Source organism: Nerophis ophidion, linkage group LG05 (genome assembly GCF_033978795.1).
Source record: "Nerophis ophidion isolate RoL-2023_Sa linkage group LG05, RoL_Noph_v1.0, whole genome shotgun sequence".
NCBI lineage: Eukaryota > Metazoa > Chordata > Actinopteri > Syngnathiformes > Syngnathidae > Nerophis > Nerophis ophidion.
The window spans coordinates 59,141,796-59,162,649 of NC_084615.1; the positions used below are offsets into that span (position 1 = coordinate 59,141,796).

Here is a 20,854-nt window from a genome sequence, read left to right on the forward strand (position 1 = left end):
TGTCTTGTTTGTAACTTATCTTTAATGACAAAGTTCCTGTTATAATAGAACTAACAACACCAAATATTTCATTAAGAAACATCCCAACTGATATAAAATGACAACCTGAATTGCTTGGGACTAGTTCCCTGGACAAGTCAAACTTATACATGAATGGCCACAAATTTGTAGAGCACAATAATTTTCACAAAATAAATGTTTTCATATAGGCCAGGCATGCCCACAAGGCCATTGAAAAAGGTAACTCAGGGCTGAAGGCTCCATGACTGTAGGCCATAATATATAATAAAATAAACTGAAAGTGAAGCAGAAGCAGAGAAAAGGACGTAAGCATAAACTGGTAGTTTGGATTGAGTCTTACCTCTCCTTTGACCATGCGAACTTTGGCCAGCCACCATCCACATGGCTCTTTGTCATTTGCCCTGGAATACACCTGCCAAAGCCCACAAAGCAAATATTACACATCATAAAAACAATAAAACGATACAAGATGCCCAAAAAATTCACATGACAATACAATAAAGTCCATTAAGAAATTATTGTAAGCGAGCAAGAAATTACTGTGATGTCCTACCTCAACCTCATCGCTCTCATTTATCTCTTTGCAGAACCCTGTTGGAGGAGGAAATCGTACATCCTGGAATGGGATCTGGCGGTCCGGCTGCCAACTTGGGTGAAAGCAGACATTCATTTAGTCACTGGCTGCAGTGAAAGTTAGACTTCACATTGGGCTGTACTGCAGTTTGCTTGACAACTTTGCATTACTCACTTGTTTTCAAATGCTACTGTGACTGATCCTTCATCAACATCCTTCACAAAAGCCTAAAATAAAAAAACAAAAGTCAAAATAAGAAATGATTTTAATACACATTAACACACTTGTCAAACTAACGGTTGTCCTTGAAAGCATGTTGTGTTTATGTGGACCTCACAGAACTAATTTTAACTCACTCTCAGGTTGTAAACACTTGACATCTGTAAATAAAAAATGTTAAAAGTAGGACATGCCATTCCCTGGCCTAGAGAACATCAAATAATAGTGTTGTGCCTCTAGGTAGCACTAGCTTGGCAAGCTAACAGTATGTAACAGATGCAATGAAGTGAAAGGGGAAGGGGAGCGATTCAATTTCCCCAGATTGCAGATTGGCTAAAATGACAAATTTATTGACTGATGAATTGCACTTTGAAGCAACTGAGCCAAAATTGAGTGCACTACTTGGTATCAGAAGCGCTGTAAATTCAGTCTCAGAAGAGCAACTTGGCGTCAGCAAGGGGCTTCATCCAGAAATCTACCATTTTAGCCACTGCCGTTGTGTTCTTGGGCAAGACACTTTACCCACCTGCTCCCAGTGCCACAAACACTGGTTTAAATGTAGCTTAAACATGTAGATAATGGGTTTCACTATGTGAAGCGCTTTGAGTCTCTATAGAGAAAAACGTTATATAAAAATAATTCACTTCACTTCACATGACAAAACTCTTTCTGTACTTTGCTCAATATGAGCCTAATAAAAAGGTGTGGAATGACCACATGACATCATCACCAATTTTTTATAACTGGCCATGTTGTGTCAGCAGTTTGATAGCTCGGTAAAGATAACGACTAAGTTCTAGGTTAACAATACCAACCCCTCCTTTTCTGTTTTCTTATTCTCTGGCAGGGAGTTAAAAGCAGAGGTATGATGCATACGATGTCTTCCAAACAGACACATTTTACAAGTACAAGAAAGAGTTCCACTTAAAATGGCCATGCATTTGAGAAGCTATAAAAGGCGATTATCACACATTTTTCTCCATATACAGGATAGCAATTACCAAAGGCAGCTATAACTACAAACACTTTTCATCGCATGCCAACACTTCTCAGCACCCAGGGAGCCAGGTCCAGCGGGTGTGTCCAACTGATGAAAAATATATGCATAGAGTTAAGTAATGAGAAAAAGCTGTATTGTTAATACACCATAAATGATTCCTGGGCGCGGCACCGCTGCTGGCCACTGCTCCCCTTACTTCCCAGGGGGTGATCAAGGGGATGGGTCAAATGCAGAGGACAAATTTCACCACACCTAGTGTGTGTGTGACAATCATTGATACTTTAACTTAACTTAAATATATGTGTAATGTGTTTTAGAGGTTGCCCTCTTGTGGGTTCTTCAGACCAACACAGACTGCCAGGGATTCAAGATGTAACACTGTTTTTTTTCCCAATGGTCCAAAGTCTTTTGCTTTTCAGCACAGTGTCTCAGCAGCACCTCCAACTACAACAACTTGTTTCATCACGGCTGCTTCTAATAAAGGCGACAGGTGATTAGCTAACAAGGCCCACCTGTGCCATTCACGCACCTCTCACTGTCTTTGAGGCCGGTCCTGACACACCCTGTCCTGCGGCAGGCCGGCAGGCCACGCCCCCCTACACATGTGTATTCACCATATTTGTTATCCTAGTTTTTTACAAATTACATAAAGATGTAGGGCTGCACAATTGTGGCCAGAATAATAATCACAATTATTTTTATCATTACACATATCACAATAATCAAAAGAGATGACTAATTGTATTAGATAAAACAGGTCAGGGCGACTTGTCCAGGGTGTACCCCGCCTTCCTCCCGAATGCAGCTGAGATAGGCTCCAGCAACCCTCCGCGACTCCAAAAGGGACAAGCGGTAGAAAATGGATGGATGGAAAACAGATCAGCTATCGACTTGTGGTGGTTGGGTCCCAGAGGGGTGGGGAAGTTGATGTCATCATGTAATTGTTAATCAAATGATCCCAAAAAAATAAAATCAAAAAAAGGCTAGACGAACATTATACATATAGTTGAATACACACACCTGTTTCATTATTAGTACTAATATTTCAGCTTTTTTGTCATTACATGATAGCTTTTGCTCTATTCATCCATTTGTGATGTTTTTCTTTCAGAGCTATAGAAGAAAAATAAGCCATATTATGTGGGTTGCCCGCGCTTCATCATTTGTACACCATTGCTTGACGTAGCTGTCTGGGCAGGGGAGAAGTGTTGGCACTCGATTGAAAAGTGTCTACAGACTATTTAGCAAGATTACTTGCCGTAAGTGCTGCGAGTGTGACTCCAAGGAGACAGAGTTGCGTGTTGTTCAGGCGTCCAGACCTGTCGCTATTTAACAACAGCAATGCATTCTTGGGTCGCTTAATGCAAACCGAGCCAGAATCCACAGAAGTTGGGGCAGTAAAACAAGGCGATCAGCAGCAGCAAAATTTTGCTAATATTGGCCAGTAAAGTGGTCAGCATTGTCACTGTACTCACTGCCCATACACAATGGTCTCTGGCTCGGGGAGGAGTCGCTTCATGGAGCTTCAAGTCGAACCACTGTTGCTTTGCTGCTGCCGAGGGCTGTGAGAGTGTTTGATTTGATATGCAGCAGAGCCTGCTTTTAAAATGTCAAAATCATCGCTGATCATCCTCTTTAATCTGCCACGCCGTCCTCACTGTTATCAAAATTCGATTACCTGCACAGCCCTTTATTGTTTTCACATTCACAGACCCCCAACCCGCCTCCATCTCTTGTATTACACAAGAGAATAGGAATACCTAATTAGGATAAATTATCTAGACTCAACAAACAAATTGATGATTGTGTAGATAACAACTCTGTAGTAACTATGCAAAAAAGTAAATAATATGCCTGTAGAAGTGGTCCAGAAGATGTTTCAGATACAAAACAATACATGTACTCAAAAGCAAAGGCACTAACAAATGTGAAACAATGGTGTATATCAAAGAAAAGGAGTTAATCAACTAAATACATTTGAATTAGGAATGAATATATGTAACATATACAGTTTTTCCCACAGGTCAGGCATCTATTTGTGGTGGGGCGGGGGGCGGGGTTGGTTGTGGAGGCAGCCGCGGCGATGACCAAGAAGAACGCGGAGTTGGAATATAATTACAACACTTTATGTACATATATAAATATATATACACATTTATATCATATTTACATATTTATATAATATGTAACTACAAGCTCCATTCACAGACAGAGTCCCATTGCTTTTATGAGCGGTCGAGCGAGTCAAAAGCCGGGGGAAAAAAAATAAACTTTTTTTTTTTTGTGGCGGCCATAGTTCTTTCGTGGCTGGCTGCCACAAATAAATGAATGTGTGGGAAACCCTGATATATATATATATATATATATATATAAAAAAGAAAAACAATTGCAGTACAAAACTGAAAAATGAATATCTGTATACACATAAAATGTTATTCGCATACAACATGTACATTTTGTACTGTTCGCATTTGTTTTAAACAAAGAACAAATTTAGTAAGAATAGTAGGCAAAATAAACTAATGCTTTAGTCTTCACCGTTTTATTCAAAGGAACATGTTATTTCGTTGTAGTCTTTATGTTTTTCTTTATGGGAATATGTGTTCACAATGTTGTATATTAATGAATGTATTTGACTAAAATAAACCCACTAAACTGAAGAAATGGTCAAAAATGCATGCAGAGAACGAACAATGTGTACATGCTGGCAAGTCCGCTGTTCTAACTAACAAATTGAAATACTATCGACCAAAATACTGTTCAAGATTTTACTTCCCTCTTTTCAATACACTTTTTTAGAATGTCAGCAGGCTCTCACCACCCATGGACATCGTCAGAGTTATCACAACATTACACATTGTCGGCAATCAATGATAGGTATTATTTGTAATTACACAGCTTTATGTAACAAGCAATATGTATGTGGACCAATGGATGATCAAACTGTGTGCTTTTATAACAGATGCTAACTAGTGGGGCTGTGCCAACCTCACTTTGACGCCTTGAACTGCACTTTTTTTGGAATTGTACATCCATCCATCCATCCATTTGCTACAGCTTGTCCCACTCGAGGTCGCGGTAGGGTGCTGGAGCCTATCCCAGCTGCACTCGGGCGGAAGGCGGCGCACAACCTGGACAAGTCGCCACCTTATCACAGGGCCAACACAGATAGACAGACAACATTCACACTCTCATCCACACAATAGGGCCAATTTAGTGTTGCCAATCTACCTATCCCCAAACTGTTTGCACTAACACACCCTGCAGTGATAAAAACTTGTTTTCCATATATCCATCCATTTCCTACCGCGTATTCCCTTTCGGGGTCGCGGGGGGAGCTGGCGCCTATCTCAGCTACAATCGGGCGGAATACTTAAAATCAATTAAAAATGTCCCCATCTAGCTTGACCAAATGGACAACTGTCCATCTCGCTTGTTAGTACAACTACATACGCCGTCGAACTGAATATGTACAAACAAAATATGGGCTAACACTTCACAGATACAGTAATAAGATTGTGCATGTTTTTCAGTCAGTACAAATTGGTGTCCTATCGCATTGAGTTGGGTATTACAAACTCAAGTCATTTAGCTGCTGACACAGATTCTAGTTTGCCACCTGTAAATGTCTCTATGGGCAAGGCGATGTGTTACTATGCTAGAAAAAACGTCTCAGTGTTCGCTCAGACAATAGCAATTTCGCCACAGCTTGGTTATTATAGACCATAAATGAAGTTTTTGGATGGTTTTTAGAGTGAATTATAGGAATAATTGCTCCCATTAGTAGCATTGCTAGCCACTTAAAACAAGCTGTTTATTACGGAGCCCCTAAAGAGACATGGAGGGAAAAAAATGTTTCGCGTTTTTTGCGAGATTTCGCAAAAGTTTTTTTTTTTTTACTATGTCAGTGAACCGGAAGTAAAACAGACACAGCAATGGTGAATCGGAAGTGAAACAGACACAGCGATGGTGAATCGGAAGTGAAACAGACACAGCGATGGAGGAGCAGGAGCATGCGGGAGCCTACCTATCATCTGTGCTGTTGTGGGACCATAATAAACCGATGATTCTTAATAGAGCCTACCCATCATCCATCTAAAGAGGTCCCAAAAGACCTCTCTGGATGGATGATGGGTAGGCTCCTCCATCACCTTGTCTGTTTCACTTCCGGTTCACCATCGCTGTGTATGTTTTACTTCCGGTTTACTGACTAAGGAAAAAAAAACTTTTGAGAGGTTTCGCAAAAAAAATGTTCCCCTCCATGTTCCTATAGGTGCTTCGTAGATTATTACTAATTTGAATGCGCAAAAAAACCCAAAATAAAAACATGCGTTTTTGTCTCTGGCTAGGGTTGTGAATGATAAGCAAAATTCCCCTTTGAGGGAAGTGCTGGACAATGATTGGACAGCTAGTGGTGTTTAGCTCATTGACTATCCATCCATCCATTTTCTACCGCGCGTCCCTTTCGGCGTCGCGGGGATGCTGGAGCCATTCAGGCGAATGCAGCTCAATGACTAGTACTGCTCAAATAGCTCTAACTCGGCGCATATTAGAAGACCCTGGCTAACACTAAACCCCGCCCCCCCCTCCGTGCGTCGGTTGAGGTGGCCGGGGTTGGGGGCGCGGGGGTGTATAATATAGCCAGGAAGAGTCATGGAGCATGAGATTCTGGGTAATTGTTATGTTGCGTTTATAATGTGTTACAGTGCGGATGTTCTCCTGAAATGTGTCTGTCAGTGTGGTTCACAGTGTGGCGCATATTAATAAGAGTGTTAAAGTTCTTTATATCACAACCTTCAGTGTAACTTGTATGGCTGTTGACCCAGTATGCCTTGCAATCGCGTACGTGTGATGATACAAGCAGACAAATGCATGCGTCTGGCCGGCACGCAGATGGCATGGTGTAAAGGTGGGCGCGATGACATGTTGTAGAGGACGTTAAAAGTAAAGCCATCATGGCACGCCGTCAATATTGTTGTCCGAGTGAAAATCTGAGAATGTTAGTCCCGGGTGATGTCCGGGAGAGGCACCAAAATCCGGAAACCCCCCGAAATAATCGGGGGGGTCGGCGATTATGCAGCTGAGCCACATCAGAATGGCCAAACAGCTGCATGCGGCTCCGGAGCCGCGGGATGCCGACCCCTGCTTTAGGGGCTTCATAGATTATTAATAATTTGAATGCAAAAAAAAAACATGTGTTCTTGACCCTCGCAAGGGTTGTGAATGATAAGCAAAATTCCCCTTTGAGGGAAGTGCTTGACAATGATGGTGTTTCGCTCATTAACTAGCACTGCTCAAATAGCTCTAATTCGGCGCAGATTTGTAGACCATGGCTGGACTATATATATTAATTTTAAACTGTATGGTGGAAACAGGGGTTAGTGCATGTTCCTCACAATACGAAGGTCCTGAGTAGTCCTCGGTTCAATACCGGGCTTGGGATCTTTCTGTGTGGAGTTTGCATGTTATACCCGTGACTGTGTGGGTTCCCTCCGGGCACTCCGGCTTCCTCCCACTTCCAAATGTCATGCACCTGGGGTTATGTTGATTGGCAACACTAAATTGGCCATAGTGTGTGAATGTGAATGTTGTCTGTCTATCTGTGTTTGCCCTGCGATGAGGTTGCGACTTGTCCAGGGTGTTCCCCGCCTTCCGCCAGAATGCAGCTGAGATAGGCTCCAGCGACCCCCCGCAACCCCAAAAGGGACAAGCGGTAGTAAAATGGATGGATGGAACAGTTGTATGTCAGTCAAATTCGTCACTCGTGTGGCTGTCACCTGATTGATGTTGTAAGCATTTCACCAATCTCGCGCACTTTGCAAATTTGTACGCAATCTAACAGCAAAACAGTCTCCCAACACTGCATAGATGGCATCAAGGCCTATTTATCCAAGTGTGAGGGTTGGGAAACGAAGGTGTTTGGCGAGGGAAGTGTGGATTCAGGCCGGGCGGCCTATTTCAAGTTCCAAGTAACCCTACATTATTATATTTTATAAATAGTAAACCAAGTTGTGGTAGTAGTTTAGTCAGTAATTTAGTCGTGGATGTACACTGTATAGTGATGAATCCAATAAAAATTTGATTTGATTTGAAATTAAATTAGCAAAATGCGGTTGCGCATTTTGCAAATTGCGCCCATTGGTATTATGCTTACAACATTGACAGGTGCTACTTTAAAGGCCTACTGAAACCCACTCCTACCCACCACGCAGTCTGATAGTTTATAGATCAATTATGAAATATTAACATTGCAACACATGACAATACGGCCTTTTTAGTTTACTAAATTGCAATTTTAAATTTCCCGGGAGTTTTTTCTTGAAAACATCGCGTAATGATGACGTGTACGCGTGACGTCACGGGCTGTTAGGAAATATGAACGCTGGGCACAAACACAGCTAAAAGTAGTCTGCTTTAACGGCATAATTACACAGTATTTTGGAGATCTGTGTTGCTGAATCATTTGCAATTTGTTCAATTAAAATTGGAGAAGTGAAAGTAGAAAGATGGAGTTGGGAAGCTTTAGCCTTTAGTCACACAAACACACGGTGATTCCTTGTTTAAAATTCACAGAGGTGAAACTTTACTATGGATCAGAGCCAACATGGATCCCAACCAAATGTCAACCAGCAGGTTTCGGTGAGAAAATTGTGGTAAAAAGTCGCTTCTTACCGAAGATCAGCTGAGCTTGTGCCGCCCATAAAGCTGCCGTCGACTTCCCTGAGACACTGCGCGTCAACACACCGGGCAGTGGACACACACCTCCGACTATCAGGTAATATTAAACTCACTAAAACACTAGCAACACAATAGAAAGATAAGGGATTTCCCAGAATTATCCTCGTAAATGTGTCTAAAAACATCTGAATCCGTCCCAATGCAATCGCGTTTTTTTGTTTTAACTTTTTTTTTTAGTCCGTCGCTATCAATATCCTCGAACACGAATCTTTCATCCTCGCTCAAACTAATGTGGAAATTGTTGTTTTCTTGGTCCGAATAGCTGTTTTTGTTGGAGGCTCCCATTAAAGGCCTACTGAAATGAGATTTTCTTATTTAAACGGGGATAGCAGGTCCATTCTATGTGTCATACTTGAACATTTCGCGATATTGCCATATTTTTGCTAAAAGGATTTAGTAGAGAACATTCACGATAAAGTTTGCATCTCTCGGTGCTAAGACAAATGCCCTGCCTCTACCGGAAGTAGCAGACGATGACGTCACCCGTGTGATGGCTCCTCACATATTCACATTTTTTAAAATGGGAGCCTCCAACAAAAAGTGCTATTCGGACCGAGAAAACGACAATTTCTCCACTAATTTGAGCGAGGATAAAAGATTCGTGTTTGAGGATATTGATAGCGACGGACTAGAAAATAAATATATAAAAAAAAATTTTTTTTAAATATGCGATTGGGACGGATTCTGATGTTTTTAGACACATTTACTAGGATAATTCTGGGAAATCCCTTATCTTTCTATTGTGTTGCTAGTGTTTTAGTGAATTAAATAGTACCTGATAGTCGGAACGGTGTCTCCACGGGTGTCTTGACGCGCAGTGTCTGAGGGGAGTCGACGGCAGCTATGGACGACACAAGCTCAGCTTTTCTCCGGTAAGAAGCGACTTTTTAATCACAATTTTGTCACCGAAACCTGCTGGTTGACATTCCGTCTTGATTCATGCTCGCTTGACCGCGCTCTGATCCGTAGTAACGTTTCACCTCCAGAAATTTTAAACAAGGAATCACCGTGTGTTTGTGTGGCTAAAGACTAAAGTTTCCCAACTCCGTCTTTCTACTGTGACTTCTCCAATATTAATTGAACAAATTGCAAAAGATTCAGCAACACAGATGTCCAAAATACTGTGTAATTATGCCGATAAAGCAGACGACATTTAGCTGTGTGTGTGCATAGCGCTCATACTTCCTAATAACCTGTGACGTCTTACGTACATGTCATCATTACACGACGTTTCCAGGACGAAACTCCCGGGAAATTTAAAATTGTAATTTAGTCAACTAAAAAGGATGTGTTTGCATGTGTTGCAATGTTAATATTTCATCATTGATATATAAACTATCAAACTATGTGGTGGGTAGTAGTGGGTTTCAGTAGGCCTTTAAAAACAATGTGAAGATGTGAGGAGCCATCAACATGTGACGTCATCACCTGCGACTTCCGGTAGAGGCAGGGCTTTTCTGTTATCACCGAAAGTTGCAAACTTTATTGTCAATGTTCTCTACTAAATCCTTTCAGCAAAAATATGGCAATATCACGAAATGATCAAGAATGACACATAGAATGGACCTGCTATCCCCGTTTAAATAAGAAAATCTAATTTCAGTAGGCCTTCATACCAAACGTCCAGGCAACCTCGGAAAGTTTTTAAAAAAATGGCAACCATTAGACAAATACACCGATGATTCCTAATATTAAAATAGTGTGTGGGGAAAATAAAACACATTTGAACCGGTAACATTACAAATGAATGCTTAATAATCGACGACTGCTGCAGTGATATTGAATTACATTGTGTGCAACCTAACAACCAACAACAATATTAATAATATTGCATCGCTGCAGAAAAAATAGCATTTTACTGTCACCAAAGACAGTCTTAGCTTTTGTTTACAGCTTTTCTGTCCGGGTGTAAAAGCCACACGCAGGCCCCAAGACACCGAACAGGTACCACAATGCTACTACAACGGAGCCATTCCACGCCAGATAACTAGACATGTGTGCAACCGTGTATCGACCAACTTGCAAAAAAAAATGGCCAACTTACCTTATAAAAGGCACCACTTGTCCCCCTTACTTCCACTAGTAGTTCGTCCATGACGCAAGTTACCGCAGCTCGCTAGCTAGCTAACCACCGTTAGCGATACGAGTAGCTAGCTAGCTAGCTGGCTAGCCTTACGCTAGCCAAGTCAGACTGTTGTTCGATGCAAGAGGAGGGGGACCAATTGATGTTCGGGACGGTAAAAAAAAATATATATATATATATATTCCCCGTGCTTCAAAATTGTTGAATCAATGTTCCTGAATGCAAATGAGCCGATTTAGATTGAAGATGATGTATCAAAGGTGAAGCATGTAGAGCTTGTCGCGGCTACTGTGTAATGTTGTGTGATTAGCGGCGAAGGCAGCTACTGCTGCTTGCATCTATGTGACGTCTCTGCTTTCTTCCTCTACTTGGCTCCGTGGCTCATCACGCTCACGGCAGCCTGGTGCTGCTGTCCACAGGTTGCACACCGCAGTGTCCGATCCACCCACATTATATATATATATATATATATATATATATATATATATATATATATATATATATATATATATATATATACATACATACAGCGGGGCAAAAAAGTATTTCGTCAACCACCGATTGAGCAAGTTCTCCCACTTAAAATGATGACAGAAGTCTGTAATTTTCATCATACGTACAGAATGCGTACAAAAATCCAGGAATTCACATTGTAGGAATTTTTAATATTTTTTTCTTTCTGTGTTGGCCCTGCGATGAGTTGGCAACTTGTCCAGGGTGTACCCCGCCTTCCGCCCGATTGTAGCTGAGATAGGCGCCAGCGCCCCCCGCGACCCCGAAAGGGAATAAGCGGTAGAAAACGGATGGATGGATGGATATTTGTAAATTATGGTGGAAAATAAGTATTTGGTCAACCATTCAAAGCTCTCACTGATGGAAGGAGGTTTTGGCTCAAAATCTCACGATACATGGCCCAATTCATTCTTTCCTTAAAACGGATCAATCGTCCTGTCCCCAAAGCATGATGTTTCCACCCCCATGCTTCACAGTAGGTAGGGTGTTCTTGGGATGCAACTCAGTATTCTTCCTCCTCCAAACACGACGAGTTGAGTTTATACCAAAATGGATACATGGATGATACAGCAGAGGATTGGGAGAATGTCATGTGGTCAGATTAAACCAAAATAGAACTTTTTGGTATAAACTCAACTCGTCGTGTTTGGAGGAAGAAGAATACTGAGTTGCATCCCAAGAACACCACACCTACTGTGAAGCATGGGGGTGGAAACATCATGCTTTGAGGCTGTTTTTCTGTTAAGGGGACAGGACGATTGATCCATGTTAAGGAAAGAATGAATGGGGCCATGTATCGTAAGATTTTGAGCCAAAACCTCCTTCCATCAGTGAGAGCTTTGAATGGTTGACCAAATACTTATTTTCCACCATAATTTACAAATAAATTCTTTAAAATTCCTACAATGTGAATTCCCGGATTTTTCCCCCCACATTCTGTCTCTCACAGTTAAGTGCACCTATGATGAAAATTACAGACCTCTGTCATCATTTTAAGTTGGAGAACGTGCACAATCGGTGGCTGAGTAAATACTTTTTGCCCCACTGTATGCATATACATATATATATATATATATATATATATATATATATATATATATATATATATATATATATATATATATATATATATATATATATATATGTATATATATGTATATGTATATGTATAATTATCGGAGATATGCTCCAGCACACCCCCAAAAGGGATAAGCGGTAGAAAAAAAAGGATGGATGGATGAATGCCATTATCAACCACCATGAATTGATTAATGTGGACCCCAACTTAAACAAGTGTAAAAACTTATTGGAGTGTTACCATTTAGAGGCCTACTGAAATGAGAATTTCTTATCGCAACTGGGCAAGCAGGTCCATTCTATGTGTCATACTTGATCATTTCGCGATATTGCCATATTTTTGCTGAAAGGATTTAGCAGAGAATATCGACGATAAAGTTCGCAACTTCTGGTCGCTAATAAAAAAGCCCTGCCTGTACCGGAGGTAGCAGATGATGTACGCGTGACGTCACTGGTTGTAGAGCTCCTCACATCCTCACATTGTTTATAATTATAGCCACCAGCAGCTAGAGCGATTCGGACCGAGAAAGCGACAATTTCGCCATTAATTTGAGCGAGGATGAAAGATTCGTGGATGATAGTGAGAGTGAAGGACTAGAAGAAAAAAAAAGACAAGGGCAGGAGCAATTCAGATGTTATTAGACACATGTACTACGATAATTATGGAAAATCCCTTATCTGCCTATTTTGTTACTAGTGTTTTAGTGAGATTAAATAGTCATACCTGAAAGTCGGAGGGGTGCGGTGACCGCCAGTGTCTCTGAGGGAAGCCATGGAGAAGCCAAGAAAGTCGCAGCTGCCTCTTTGACAGCTGCAGGAGGAACGACACAAGCTCCGCTCATGTTTACAGTAAGAGCCGACCTATTACCACAATTTTCTCACCAAAACCTGCCGGTGGACATGTGGTAGAGAACCATGTTCACTTGACTGCTCTGTTCCATAGTAAAGCTTCACAACAAACAAAGAAACACCGGCTGTGTTTGTGTTGCTACAGCCTGCTGCAATACACCGCTTTCCACCAACATCTTTCTTATTTGTAGTCTTCATTATTAATTGAACAAATTGTAAAAGATTCAGCAACACAGATGTCCAGAATACTGTCTAATTATGCGATAAAAACAGACTACTTTTAGCCGTGTTCTGTGCTGGGAGAACATGTCCGCTACCACCGGTGACGTCACGTGCACGAGTCAACATAAGCGTCATCATTCCACGACCTTTTCAACAGGATACCTCGCGGCAAATTTAAAATAGCAATTTAGTAAACTAAACCGGCCGTATTGGCTTATGTTGCAATGTTAAGATTTCATCGTTGATGTATAAACTATCAGACTGCGTGGTCGGTAGTAGTGGGTTTCAGTAGGCTTTTAGTGGTCAATTGTACGGAATATGTACTGTACTGTGCAATCTACTAATACAAGTTTCAATCAATCAATCAAACATTTTATAATTAGTTTCAGATTGTGGAAGTTCTAATCATATCATGCACAAGTCCACCCAAAAAACATTTTAAAATGAGGCATGTGGCCGAAGACTTGTATACTTATTTTTGGTGCAGAACATATTTGTGTTGGTGGAGCTCATAGGAATAGATCAGTGGTTCTCAACCTTTTTTCAGCGATGTACCCCCTGTGAACATTTTTTTAATTCAATTATCCCCTAATCAGAACAAAGCATTTTTGGTTGAAAAAAAGAGATAAAGAAGTAAAATACAGCACTATGTAATCAGTTTCTGATTTATTACATTGTATAACAGTGCAAAATATTGCTCATTTGTAGTGGTCTTTCTTGAACTATTTAGAAAAAAAGATATAAAAATAACTAAAAACGTGTTGAAAAATAAACAAGTGATTCAATTATAAATAAACACATAGAATTAATCATCAACTTAAAGTGCCCTCTTTGGGGATTGTAATAGAGATCCATCTGTATTCATGAACTTAATTCTAAACTTTTCTTCACAAAAAATTAAATCTTTAACATCAATATTTATGGAACATAAATGATAAATAAATGGGTTGTACTTGTATAGCGCTTTTCTACCTTCAAAGTACTCAAAGCGCTTTGACACTACTTCCACATTTACCCATTCACACACACATTCACACACTGATGGAGGGAGCTGCCATGCAAGGCGCCAACCAGCACCCATCAGGAGCAAGGGTGAAGTGTCTTGCTCAGGACACAACGGACGTGACGAGGTTGGTACTAGGTGGGAATTGAACCAGGGACGCTCGGGTTGCACACGGCCACTCTCCGACTGCGCCACGCCGTCCCTATCCATGTCCACAAAAAATCTAAAAAATCTAACTGTCAACACTGACAACATTGTTGCATTACTTTTCACAGTTTATGAACTAACATTCATATTTTGTTGAAGTATTCTTCAATATATATATATATATTTATAAAGGATTTTTGAATTGTTGCTATTTTTAGAATATTTATAAAAAATCTCACGTACCCCTTGGCATACCTTCAAGTACCCCCAGGGGTACGCGTACCCCCTTTTGAGAACCACTGGACTAGATAATACAATCCTTCAGATTAATCAGTATTTAGTGTTGAGTGGGGACTGTGGAGGGTTTGGGGAAAAAGCTTCACTGGGGTCTTCAGGTGGGAACCCTCCTTAATTGGTGTTTCGTTGATAGGCCCACGACACCTCTGGAGGGCTCAACGGCGACATCAGGCGTCGTAGGTGTGCCCCCTTCTGCCTTTACCCCTAGATGTCATTGAGTATCCCAGTTTGTGTCCTTTCTCTTGAACCATATCCACCTCTTACTTCGTTCAGTAGCATCCGACAGCGATTTGATAGCCCGCCGGAAGGCCTGACCTCTCAATCCCATTCCTTTCAGGAGCTTGGTTGTGGACGAAGCAACGAAACCTCTGCACCTGACTTCAACTGGTAGCACTCGGGCACGCCAGTCGCGCTGCTCTTCCTCGGCTGCTATGTCCGCATACATCAGTTGTTTGCGCTCAGATGCTTCACCAACTGCTGCTTCCCATGCTACAGTTGGTTCAACAATGTACTCAGTCTTCTGGGAGGTTGACCACAAGACCAGATCCGGCCTGAAGCTAGTTGTAATGATTTCAGGCGGGAAGATGAGTTTTTGGTCCAAGTCAAATGAGAACACTTGGAAATGTGATCCTCAACCACCGGTGCCGGTCCGTGACACGTTTGCTACCGGGCCGCACAGAGACAATAAATAGGTTATAACCGACTGGATTTCCTCATACTTAATCTGCTCGGTAGTCTTGTGATTAGAGTGTCCGCCCTGAGATTAGTAGGACGTGAGTAGTCATCCCAAAGACTATAATGGGACCCTTTATCTCCCTGCTTGGCACTCAGCATGAAGGGTTGGAAATGAGGATTAAATCGCCAAAGTTATTCCCGGGCGAGGCAACCGCTGCTGCTCACTGCTCCCCTCACCTCCCAGGGTGTGATCAAGGGTGATGGTTAGAGTGTCTGCCCTGAGATCGGTAGGTCGTGAGTTCAAACCCCGGCCGAGTCATACCAAAGACTACAAAAATAGGACTCATTACCTCCCTACTTGGCACTCAGAATCAAAGGTTGGAATTGGGGGTTAAATCACCAAAATTGACCAATTACCGCCCTGAGATCAATAGGTTGTGAGTTCAAACCCCGGCCGAGTCATACCAAAGACTAAAAAAATGGGACCCATTACCTCCCTGCTTGGCACTCAGCATCAAGGGCTAGAAATACGGGTTAAATCGCCAAAATTATTCCCGGGCTCGGCCACCGCTGCTGCTCAGTGCTCCCCTCACCTCCCAAGGTGTGATCAAGGGTGATGGTTTGAGTGTCCGCCCTGAGATCGGTAGGTCGTGAGTTCAAACCCCGGCCGAGTCATACTAAAGACTATAAAAATAGGACCAATTACCTCCCTGCTTGGCATTCAGCATCAAGTGTTGTAATTGGGGGTTAAATCACCATAATTATTCCAGGGCGCGGCCACAGATTCTGCTCACTGCTCCCCGCACCTCCCAGGGGGTGATCAAGGGTGATGGTTTGAGTGTCTGCCCTGAGACCGGTAGGTCGTGAGTTCAAACCCCGGCCGAGTCATACCAAAGACTATAAAAACGGGACCCATTACCTACCTGCTTGGCACTCAGCATCAAGGGTTGAAATTGGGGGTTCAATCACTAAAACGCGGCCACTGCTGCTGCCCACTGCTCCCCTCACCTTCCAGGGGGTGATCAAGGGTGATGTGTCAAATGCAGAGGATAATTTCATCACACCTAGTGTGTATGTGACAATCATTGTTACTTAAACTTTAACTTTAACTTTTACTTTGGCCAGTCCCACCTGAGACACCAATAAGATTGATCATAGATATATTATAAAACTCCTGATTATAGAACTTGCTATTTTTGTTACGTCTTTGTTTCATGGGACTATGCACATTAATAAACATATAAAATCTAAAGGTGCCAAATCGTAGCCAAAAGCTAGGATCCGCAGCCCGCAGCAGGTTGATGACCTAAGACCAGGGCAGATCAGGAACAAAGTGACCATAGTAGATGGAGAAGTGCTACATTGTTGCATATAATGATTGTGCTGAAGGTAAAAAGTACACATCTTCTTTGGCCTAGTAAGTTAAAGAATTAGTGCACATTGTCCTGTCACACAAGTAGTTAGCAATAACTGCGGTATTTACGCATTAAAAATTGGACCTAAAAAGCTAACATTAATGTATTTATGTATGAAATATTGCACAAAATATGAATACATCACTTTTAGAATGGAAATAGTAATCCACAGAAATTTGTTGGAACCATTGTCAAGTATTTCTAGCTTTCTTACACTGTATATCCATGCTCTTGTCCTCAAATGTGATGTATCGCCCATAACCCATCAGATACTAAAGCCAAAAAAAAAGCCCACTACTAGCAAAAATTAGCGAAAAACAAAAGTTTATGGAGAGCTTTTTTGCAAAGGGAAAAGTCCAGGGGCTCCCACTAATGAGTAGTTCTTAACCTGGGTTCGATCGAACCCAAGGGGTTCGGTGAGTCGGCCTCAGGGGTTCGGCGGAGCCTCCGCCACGGAGGTAAAGACATATCCGACTTATCGTGTAAATAAAAAGTTTTCCCTATCAGGGTATTATGGATTCCCACAAACAATGTTCCCTCTAATTTTCCATCTGATTTGCAGATTGTTTGATCGATTTGAAACTTTTACTAGCAGATTGCAAAGGAAGAGAATACATTATATGAAACAGTACAGTTTACACAGTACAGTACATATTCCGTACAATTGACCACTAAATGGTAACACCCAAATAAGTTTTTCAACTTGTTTAAATCGGGGTCCATGTTAATCAATTCATGGTAATGTGTTTAAGGTGTGTAATTTTTTGCAAGTTCATGCTCTGTGTTGGTTTTGTTCTTTGAACAAGGTGATGTTCATGCATGGTTCATTTTGTGAACCAGTAAAATAACATATAGTTTTTTCTTGAATATGAAAACAAAACAAAAAAAAAATCACTAAAGAAGGGTTCGGTGAATGCGCATATGAAACTGGTGGGGTTCGGTACCTCCAACAAGGTTAAGAACCACTGCACTGATGGAATGTTTTGGTGAGTTTTTTCACGAATTCATTTTTCATGCACTTATTTGCTGTAGTTATCTGCCACACATGGAAGGCCGGTCCGTGAAAATAAAACCAACATTAAACTAGTCCCTGGTGCAAAAAAGGTTGGGGACCCCCGCTCCAGAGCATCCGACCTTGGGAAAGAAAAGACCTCCAGTGGGTGGGGGTGGGAGGTGTTCAGCACCAAGGATAGCAACCACTGTTTGCACATGACTAACCTTTCCAGCAGGTAACTCCCATCATGTTAATGAATGACAACGTCTTTACATTATCAGCATTGAAAATTAAGGGCAGGCGTTTCAAATGTGTATTTATTGATTACAATTGTGTCGACCCACCCTGCAACAAGAGAAAACTATTTCTGTGCAGCGTATACGTTCAGCTTTCCCAAAATATTCCCGCATTACCGAAGCAGGTTTCCTATGAGTTCATGTTTTTGTATTGCATATTTATGTAAAGTTGAAGTTAAAGTACCACTGATAGCTACACACACACTAGGTGTGGTGAAATTACTCTCTGCATTTGACCCATCTCCTGGGAGGGGAGGGTAGCAGTGAGCAGCAGCGGTGGCCGCGCTCGAGAATCATACTGGTGATTTGATGTAGTGTTATTCATTATGAAATAACATAGAATGGGTGGCTGTTAAAGGGGAACTGCACTTTTTTTGGAATTTTGCCAATCGTTCTCAATCATTATGAGGGGCGGTATAGCTCGGTTGGTAGAGCGGCCGTGCCAGCAACTTGAGGGTTGCAGGTTCGATCCCCGCTTCCGCCATCCTAGTCAGTGCCGTTGTGTCCTTGGGCAAGACACTTTACCCACCTGCTCCCAGTGCCACCTACCCTGGTTTAAATATAACTTAGATATTGAGTTTCACTATGTAAAGCGCTTTGATTAGATTAGATTAGATAGTACTTTATTTATTCCGTCAGGAGAGTTCCTTCAGGAAAATTACAATTTTCAGCACAATCCCATTCAAGATCAGACAAACATTACAGGGAGACAGAACAGGATCGCTGACGGGTCTGCCGGCTTCCAGCGCCCCTTACAAAAAAGATGACATACAGGTAAACAAGGGGGGGGGAATGGGAGAAAAAAATAGAAGATTAAAATAAAATGAAAAAAATCGGTCTTAGCCTGGGCCCTGGAGTGGGGGTGCAGACTGAGGCCAAGGGAAAAAAAACAACAACTCATAGCCATAGTACACATCCCTCTTACATGTGTGTAACAGGGAAACATCAAACATCAAAGAACACAGAGGACATTAAAGACATTAAAGCAGCAGATACAACCAGACACTTCTACATACAGCTATGAATAAAAAGTAAAAGAAACATATCCACTGTGGTGGCCTCTGCGGTGTTCCACGCCATTGTCCGCTGGGGAGGAGGGAGCATGGCCAGAGACAGAAGCAGACCCAACAAAGCAACCAAGACAGCCGACTCCACTCTCGGCCAGTGTCCAGTCCGCATGGATGAGCGAGGATACGTCCAAGGTGACTGAGGTGTCCGACACCTGCTCACCCAGTCGAGACAGCGCGAAGTCTCTCCGTCCCAGCGCTCAGTGCTAGCTCCGCAGCCCTGTCCCCTCATCCGCACCTCCTCCAGTCCCTCCAAACTCCGCAGCCCTTTCCCCTCATCCGCATCTCCTCCATTCCCTCCAAACAGACTCTGGTGTGGCAGAGACCCAGCAGCTGGTCTCCATGGCCAAAAGGCTCCCGGGAGGCAGATCCAGAAGTCCACAAAAAAAGCACCACAGAGGTCACGAAAGTGCCACCCCTTGTCACACAGTCCCAAAGGGTCCCGGACCAAAATGCAAAAAAAATATAATAACACATGAAAACAAGAGGGAAACACAAAAGGATGACACAAGAGCACAGAGCTCCTGCCTACAGCAGCGCCATCTTGAAAAAAAAAAAAAAAAAAAAACTAGAGAAAAAGCACTATCCATTTTCTACCGCTTATTCCCTTTTGGGGTGGCGGGGGGCGCTGACGCCTATCTCAGCTACGATCGGGCGGAAGGCGGGATACACCCTAGACAAGTCGCCACCTCATCGATTTTGAAGATGATAAAAATAACGCTTGAAAGATGCGGTTAATGGGAGTCACCATTGTAGCTTTCAAAGCCCTCTAAAACCTCTTCAAAACCCTCCAGCAACGAATAAAAAGCTTATCGTTGAGTCAGCTCAGTGGAAACAAACAACAACAGTTATTCAAGTCAGTGGCCATTTATGTTAGATTGCTTCTTCTTGTCTGTGTTTATTAAACTACGGGCATTGTATGTTAATATAGCAAGTGTAAAACACTAACATAACATCAGAAACTGGTAGAGGAACAGCACAATACCATGGGATCTAATTATGCGCATTCCACTTACTATTAACACAACTAGATAGATTAATAATAATCAATAAAAAGGCATGGATGAAAGTTGATGACAACACTTGACTTTTTTAATCTTATTATAATAGTACAAGTAATGATTAATTTATGCGTGTATTATTAATACTTGTATATTATTGTGTGTTGTTTTGTAGTGATAAGTTATTCTTGGATTATTGTTATTTCCAACGGTAATAAATAACACATCAGAATCCGCAAGGAATGTTTATGTGATTTTATTCATTTTAAATTATTTGAATTTTTTGGGTGAAATTAATTAATCCATAATAATCATGAAACCATGACTATAACGTATACAATCAGAATCAATCATCTTGCATCCCTACTTTTAGCTCCCTTCCCTGAAAACCAAATATCTTCCTTTTGCTACCTTACTCTTGTTTGGCAACACAGTTCATACCGACCAAGTTGTCATGAATGGACTTTCTAAAGTTGAGACTTTAGAGATCTTGTGAAGTTCTCGTATTTGACCGTTTAGGAGATTCATGACAGGCATAAAAATAACACTAGGGAAACTTAAAAACACACCATCCACATGAATATAGCACTTCCACATTCTGTCGAAAAAAGTACAGAATTTTAAAGATACTGTAAAGGTTTGATCTAAAAAGTTGGAAATGTA

The 20,854-nt window shown here is 41.7% G+C and overlaps 1 protein-coding gene across 1 annotated transcript in view; it reads right to left on the reverse strand.

The window, feature by feature from the left end:
* The window catches only part of fmr1 (fragile X messenger ribonucleoprotein 1), a 36,085-nt gene extending 25,052 nt beyond the window's left edge, over positions 1 to 11,033 (reverse strand). Inside the window, exons 1-4 of the mRNA XM_061901651.1 lie at positions 10,597 to 11,033; positions 770 to 822; positions 575 to 668; positions 362 to 433 (exon numbers count right to left, since the gene is read on the reverse strand). Of these exons, the coding sequence (XP_061757635.1) occupies positions 362 to 433; positions 575 to 668; positions 770 to 822; positions 10,597 to 10,647 (270 nt within the window). The 5' untranslated portion in view covers positions 10,648 to 11,033. The remainder of the gene's footprint in view (positions 1 to 361; positions 434 to 574; positions 669 to 769; positions 823 to 10,596) is intronic.
* Between the last annotated feature and the right edge of the window lie 9,821 nt (positions 11,034 to 20,854).